We start from the raw sequence: 8,098 nt of genomic DNA on the forward strand, positions 1-8,098 counted from the left end.
TCTAATTAATTTGCGATATTGTTTTAAAATAAACGTTGTTCGTCATAGTCGTTTTATATGATGATTTGCTATTTTAAAAGAGTACCGGGATTTTTTACGCCGGAGTTTTCTCTTGGCCTACCCCCATTGAATTCTTTGCCGATGAGTAGGGATGCCTACTGATAGTGATATCTGTACCTCATTTTCCAAAATGAGCTTTGAACATATTTTATTATATATTTATATTTTATGTATTATTAATACAAGAGACAATTTAATATACTTATGAATATTGTGATTTCTTGGAGTAGGAAGAAATAAGTTGTAAATACTATTAAATTTTTATTTTGTATTCTTGTATTATTTGTTATTCCAAGCTTAGAATTTAAGATTGCCGGAATCTTAGTAACACAGTAAGAGCGCTGTATGATGTTTTGACCATCTGAAAAAAAAAGTATCATGTTATATAAATCGCACTTATTATTTGAGAACACACCCAACCCAGCCATTAACAGATACGTTGAATGAAAACCCTTTTTTGGGTTATTATACTCCAGATACATATTATTTTTTATAAATAAATGTTATTTGAATTACTCACATTAGCATACGCCTCTAGTGAAAGGTCGTACATGCCACCAGCAGATAACACCAGGGGTTTGTTGCAGCGGGCCAGGATTAAAAGGATACTAGAACGAACGCCTGGCACCATTGTTATACCACGCTCCCACCCAGAGAAGTATACAGCCTCCCCGACTGCAATACTCTAGAATTTGTTGCTATCAATTATAAGGCATAAGCATTATTAATATTTTTTTAATGAGGTCAATTTACACAGCTGATCAGATCGGACAATGCAACAATGAATAAAGCTATTATTTAGTTTATTTTTACCTTCTATAATTTTAGTCCTTAGATATGTTTAAAAACTGTCTAGACAAATGAAAGGTCTATGGACAGAATATAATAACAACCGCTCAGCATACAGGTGGCTCCTGTCCTTTGTATTATGGAGGGATAGTGCGCTCAAATTGACCAAAAAAATATTTTCACATGGTTAACCTTGTGCAATATAGTAAAAAAGGTTACTTGTAAATGCAGCTCATTAAGGACATACCACAGACATGAAACATACATTCGGTAAGAAGGTAGGTTTTGATGTCAAAACATAATGAGAAACTCAATACTGAAAATGAAGATAGACAAATAGAGTCTAATACTTGACGCTTAGTCTCATTAGACTTCAGAATCGACTACTTGTTTGAGGCGCTGTTAAGTAACACCGCCGCCCATGGGCACCCTCAATGTCACAGGGGTCGCGAGTGCGGTACCGGCCTTTTAAGAATTGGTACGCTCTCTTCTTGAAAGATGGCCCTTTCTTGTCTAAGAAAAAACAAACGTTATCCAAAACCCAATGTAAAGTATTATTATTTCTAGATTTTTCTTTGATGTTCTTGATTGTGTATAAACCATCTCAGACGAAGAACCCCGGAGAGCAACATTGACTGAGTTAATGTTATCATGGTAGATATTCCTAATTAGGAATATCTCCACCTGCGAATGCTCCTACAACTCATCTGCTCATAGTCAGAAGACGATACTCTTGGAAAAACAAAAAAACCTTTCTTAATTTTACCTGAATTTTGACTTCCTCACACCAGCGACAGAGTATGAACAGACCAAACATATTATATCCCAGGTACAGCAAACTCATCAGCCACTTCGTTATGTTTACATTCATCGACTGCAAATTTATTGAGCAAATACAATTAATATTAAACGCCATGATTTCATCTGTGGTTAAGCGTTTATCGAATTTGTCTGTCTGTGGTCAGCTGTGCCTTTTGGTAAATGTTTTGTTACATATATATTTTAGAATTGGTATCATAGAATTAGAGGCTGCATGTCCGATACAAATGGTGGACATTTACGTATAATATAATATGATGTTAAGTAATACCGCCGCCCATGGACACTCTCAATGTCAGAGGGCTCGCGAGTGCGTTGCCGGCCATTTAAGAATTGGTAAAAATCGCTTCTGCGCAGGCAAGATTGTTTAAGATGTTTGCATGTACATTTCTCAGTCCTGCCTGTTCTCGTCATACTTTGACATTATTCTACGCATGTACATAAGACGTGCACCTGATGAGAGAAACAGACGACCTGAAGAATTAATTTCTGATAAACCATTAAAAAAAATCCTATTTTCGTAATTATTCACTATGATTTTAATAATAAATGCACAAAATATCGTAAGGAGTATTAAATATAATTTAGATTATTAATTTCACTTTTTTATTGTACAGGGGGAGCCTCATTTGATGTTTTGTAATTCCACCCATGGACACTCACACAGTCAGAAGGCTCGCAAGTGCGTAGCCATCCTTTTAGGTTGGTACGCTTTTATCTTAGAGGGCACATTCATCAATTTTTTTGGTACAGTCCCAGCTGGGTCCACATGGTGGTACTACGTGGAAAAAACCGTCTTAAATAACGCTCAGAGAAACGACGTGAGCTGCAGGTATTAATCAGAACAACTCTGAACACTCTTTACGGAATACAGTAGAAGATGCAGAAATACCTTACATCGCTACACAGCGCCATCAAACATCTGTTACGATGCTCGGTTTTCATCTTCTTGTCACCTTGCCTAATTTTGTGGCCAAACAAGCGGAATAGTCATAGAAATATGCTTAGTAAAGGATATAAAAGTAAATTTACCGTAGACACGAGCTGATAACCGATTGAACAAATAAGAGTAGTGCTGACAGCCAGTTGAGCTAACATTGGCGCACTCAATATATCTCGCAAGTCTGATGTGTTGCTGAAATATACATACGTATAAAGTACTTAAACAAATATTATTTAAATTGTAGTATTCAATTGTATATATTTTTATTAATAACAAGCATAGTTCCTGTTATATTTATTACATAGTAGTAAACTATTCAAGCGAAACGGTAGGAGAATTTATGTGAAAGGTAGATAGCTTATTTGAAACGTTGGTACTTTTAACACAGCGCCATCTGTTAGAATTGTATCAAATAATAAACAAATGTTTGCAATCGAATATTGCGGGTATAAATTGAGATTTAAGCAATCCTATCTTTCAAGTTAGATCAAACTGCACACTGTGTAAATTTGATTGATATCGGTTCGGTAATTTAGGAGACCATAGCGGACAAACAACGTGACACGTAATATATATATATATTAAGATTTAGAAACAGACATTGTTATACCGTTGTATATTGAACTCTATAAACCAAAATAACGAAGTTATTTTTTTTCAAAGGATCTCACTGTATGAAGGGCCATGACTGCTCAGCTTAAGTAGCAGCTATTTCGCGTGGCCAACACAAACGCGTGTCTTGCAAGGCTCGGAGCTCGGCTTGGGCGGCCTCGAGGTTTTAGTTTGGACATCTCAAATTTACATGTTCTACCATATATGATTCTAAGTACATATGATCTTGAAATCGCATTCTGTACCCTCATTGAATAGTTGACGTAAAATTATACTAATGAGTAGAAGTAATGTTATATAGAAATTAGAAAATTTTATTTGGCGTTTGGATATTGAAGCACAATTTAAAAAAAATATTGGTTTAATATTACAATATATGAGACTTAATTTGATAATAATTTCTTGCCAGTTCTTCTTGTCCGCTCTACGCCCTTGACTTGCGAACTGGTATTAAATGTAAATTTACAATTAATTTAATTTATTTTTGACGTTTATAAGTGTATCTTAGTATCTACTTGTAAGATATTTCTGTTTATTTGTTTGTTTAATAGTAACCATACATTATTAAACTTTAATTGAATAATGTATTGTAAAGTATGAATTGTTGTTAAATATACTTACTTGAGAATAAATTTATGCTGTTGTGTTAAACTGCCCAATCGGTTTTTGTACTTTTGTCTAAATTTCAAGTTTGAATACAGCTGGATCTCATCCATACCTATAAACCTTGCATGAGATAAAAAAGAAGAACAGATGTGCTTATATGGAGTTTCTTTCTCATTCTTCTCCATATGAAACTACCTTTTGGCAGGCAACTTGAGCTTTTGAATATTTTCGACTTTGAAAAGCTCTTTTTAATAGGCTTAATTGTTATATATTAATTGATTGTATATAGGATTATAGATAGCATAACTAAAAATATATAAAAACCGAAATATTCATCAAATTCCGAGAGAAATTAACTGTGAACTGAATTATCGAAAGAAAGTAATATAATCTCAGTAATAAAATTATTGAGCACTTAAATGGATACAATTGATGTTAATTTGTTAGAGAATTTTTATGTTATACTTTAGATGTTAAGAAATAAAATACAAATTAAATTGTGCCTAGTGTACCTACATGAAATAAAAATTCACTGTCTTTAGTTATCTGCTGTATTGCTTTTGAAACAACATGCGCCTATTTTATTTAATTTTAGTGGTTGTTTCAAGGTACGTGGTACACACACTCTAGATAAAATATTGTAAAAACTATTTTAAAAGAGTAAGTTTGGAGGTTTATGCCCATTTTTCTCTATATGAAGCTACTTTTTGGATGGGCAAACTAAAGTAAATTTTTATATATATTTAACTTGTACTTTCGTCTTTTTTTTACACGTAACATAACCAGCACTATTCTTACAAAGTATTACTATACGTATGTTTTCTCTTTAATATATTTTGCTTATAAATATGTAATCTGTTATACTTTGTACATTATCTTTTATAATACGTGTTAACATTACTTAAATAAATAAACAAAGCCACAGTGATCATTCTCACCGCCCAATCTGTTTAGCTATAAAAGATAGATTTCCTACTAGCTATAAAACTTTAACTGTGTAACAGGTGCACACATCTGCCCCTGGCATCAGGGCGTCAAACTAATATCATAAAACAAACCTTTAAAGTCCTCTTTGCAATCCCTCTGGATATGTCTGAAGCAATCACTTAATATCGTGTATTGACATAGCAAAAACATCAGGTGCGCTTGAATTATGAGATCATTAACCATCACAAAATAGGAAATATAGGAGAATACAATTATAACCACAATGTAGGTTATCGGATAGAGATTTGGGGTTTGATAGGTGAAGGGCAGACGGATTGATGCGCTCAGATTGTAGTCCAAGTCGTCCACAAGAGGGTAGATGTACCTGAAATAATGCATAAATCTTTTATATCGGGATTAAATTTACTCAAATATTAACTCAAACATCCAAGGTAATTACGAAGAAGTATTCCAATTTAGGGCATGGGCAGGCCTCGTAGCGCGTTATACAGATAACAGATGGTCTAATGCAGTAACCGAATGGGCTGGTCCAAAAGGATCAAAAAACATAAGAAGACCAATAGAGCGAAGGGGGCATGGAATCGATAGGGTAGCTGGAAGAACTTAGATACAATGTCACAAAATAAATTATGGTGGAAAAAGTTGGAGGAGGCCTTCTCCGCATTTTAGTTAAAATTGTATACACATCTATTTTTATTTCATTTATGTAAATAGGATGTGGAAGAATAAAGACTTATTATTATAATTCCAATTAAATGAAAAAGTAAATTTGATAACAGTTACTCACCAAGCAATAATAGTACATGTACCGAGACCTAGAATAAGTTTTACGTGCCCCTCATTTCTCCTCTGCCACATTTCGAATATCTTCTTTCTTTCCTCAGTTGATAAATCAAAATGTGGAGAATTCATGGACGAAGCTAGCCGTCTAAACACATTCTCGTTAGCCAACTGAATAAAGAAAAATGATAATATAATTAGCAGATTATGAAGAGAAGAAAGCATTATTTTAATGATTACAAACATTGGGTATCTACCACAGATCTCTATCGAGATACCCCATAAGCCAGCAAGCGTGGAAATAGATAGGCCATACACTCCGATGAGATTGGAGAAGAGAAAAACCCCAAGGAAACTTGGTGTCAAACAATCACAGATGCCAAAGAGAGCCAGAAAGACTTGGTGCGAAGTGAAGAACGAGGAAGACCGAACGCGATGGAGATTCGGTTTTATAGGTGTTATAAGGCCATTAAGTAAACTCTACTTGACATTTACGCCCTCTCCCCCATATCCTCTATCCTCCTCTCTTATCAACTTCTGTTTTAGAACCTCATTCAAATGCTTAAGTTTTCCTATTGTAGAACGATCGGTGGAAATATAATGGCGTTGCATATCTTTAATGGATCTGTACTATCAGTACCCTAAGTCATATGAAAATCCATCGAAAGGTGCTGTTTCATGCCTTTAAAACATTTGACGATGGTACATTGAAACATGAGTTGAAAAGGGCACGAACTTCTATTAATAAATTTACCTTTAACTTATAGAAATAAAATTACCACCATTTAGCTTTTTGAGAGAGAGTACGACAGTGAGGAAGAAGTCTTTACGCTATGATTAGAATAGTTTTTTAACAACAATAAGATGAATTTTACTTAATAAGTCAAGCACTATTTCTTTTGCAGCAACATAGAATTGAACTTGCGTATAAAAAAAATTACTCATACCTAGATTAAATTTATCTTAGTACTACATTCCTAATCGGGAAAGTCTTTGATTAACTTATGCTTGAAAATTTGTTAGATTAAGATAAAACTGTTCGTTGATTTCGACCCATTTGTTTTTGAAAATAAGTTAAAAATACCCTTCATTAATTACCTTTTTAGTATACTTATAAAAAGCGCTAAGTTGAATAATAGTGATGTTAACACTATCAATAATAGTGTCTATGGTCCATTGCGCTGTCAGGAAATGCCAAAATTCACAAACACATAGCAGAAATAACAATAGTTTTACTGTTGTACTGTATATGGAGTATAATAGCTTTTCATGAAAGAATGATAAACCTGAAAATGTACCTTATATTATACACAAAGTGATATTCGAATACTGGCGAATAAAAGATTGCCTAGCCTAGGGACAACAGAATTACTATGGGCTAAATAACGAAAAGTAATGCTTAATTCAATTTTAAAAAAAACATTTATTCATGTAGGTAACTTAATGTACTCTTATGAACGTAAAAAAACTGCTAAAGTTAAAAATGTTTGAATAAGATTTTTCGATTAGATTTTTTCGATTGATTTTCGATAGAGATTTAACATTTAACCAATTTCCGTAAAGTTGCATTTTTTAAATAATATAATGTCATAAAGAAGTTTCACTTCTTACGTGTGTACTCGAGTACACACACACACATATTATTTAGGTACAATTAACATTTAATTGTTGCAAAGCCGGGTGGTTTGTAACTTTTTTCTATAAGTTTTAAATAGACGATATTTTTATGCCAATATTAGGTATATCGTGAGAAAATCTGTCCTTTTTTAAATTTACAACACGTCTTTCGTCAACTTCTATCTATTTTGTATTTTGAGGTTTGCAACATACTAATAGATAGCGGTGAAATTTCCGTGTGTATATAATTATAAACGTCTACTAAATGTATATAATTTCTAACCAATAAAAGATGTGACCGACTTCTCTAAGTTTTTTTACTTTTTTTATTACGAAAAAATGTTGTAGATTAATTAAATAAGAAGTACTTTTGTAATATAAATAAGTAAAATTTCTACACATCCTTTTTGCTGTAATACTAATTTTATAAATACCTGCTAAATACGTAACACGATAGACAGACTCAAAGTACAACGTTTCAAATCGTCCACTAGATAACTGTAGAGCTTTTGTGTGAGTTAGCTTTCGCCAAAGATTGCCGAAGCTTTTCATTGTGAGTTTTGGTAGAATTTTTGTTGCGTTGGTATTTATATATATACTTAACGTTAAGGGTAATTCAATTTACGTTTGTGCGTATTTCCATTGTAATCATTCAATCAATTTTTTTTAGGTTGAGGTATCTCTACAAATAATTTGATTGTTGTAATTGAAGTAAAACTTCTTTAGAATCGACAATAAAAAGAAACAGAAACATATATTCATAAGATTTAACGTGGGAAAAAAAGAGGTAGGAGGCATTATACAGCCTCTTTTTACTGTCGCTTTTTCATTATATCGAATTTCAAACTTTCGTTGTTTTATTTTTTGCCAAATTAAAGATTTATATGAAATCAAATATACTGTTTTAAAAGAAAAGTTTAATTT

The 8,098-nt window shown here is 32.8% G+C and overlaps 1 protein-coding gene across 1 annotated transcript; it reads right to left on the reverse strand.

Annotated features, from left to right (window-relative positions):
- Positions 1–364: 364 nt before the first annotated feature.
- Positions 365–7,726, reverse strand: LOC110995609 (odorant receptor 13a-like). Its single transcript, XM_045633547.1, has 9 exons — positions 7,609–7,726; positions 6,656–6,843; positions 5,565–5,728; positions 4,888–5,141; positions 3,845–3,941; positions 2,701–2,803; positions 1,616–1,723; positions 581–745; positions 365–421 (listed from the first exon to the last, which is right to left on the reverse strand). The coding sequence occupies exons 1-9, from the start codon at positions 7,724–7,726 to the stop codon at positions 365–367; spliced, it is 1,254 nt and encodes a 417-aa protein (XP_045489503.1).
- Between the last annotated feature and the right edge of the window lie 372 nt (positions 7,727–8,098).

The sequence above is a fragment of the Pieris rapae genome, chromosome 2 (genome assembly GCF_905147795.1).
Source record: "Pieris rapae chromosome 2, ilPieRapa1.1, whole genome shotgun sequence".
NCBI classification, from domain to species: domain Eukaryota; kingdom Metazoa; phylum Arthropoda; class Insecta; order Lepidoptera; family Pieridae; genus Pieris; species Pieris rapae.

What these genes read in the sequence shown, in the direction of transcription:
- LOC110995609 (XM_045633547.1), bottom strand. Translation starts at nt 7,726, where the DNA reads ATGAAAAGCTTCGGCAATCTTTGGCGAAAGCTAACTCACACAAAAGCT. An exon ending in TCGTGTTACGTATTTAGCAG is followed by an intron (nt 6,844 to 7,608) that starts GTATTTATAAAA and finishes GTACATTTTCAG; the next exon opens with GTTTATCATTCTTTCATGAA. An exon ending in TTTATAAGTATACTAAAAAG is followed by an intron (nt 5,729 to 6,655) that starts GTAATTAATGAA and finishes TTCTTTATTCAG; the next exon opens with TTGGCTAACGAGAATGTGTT.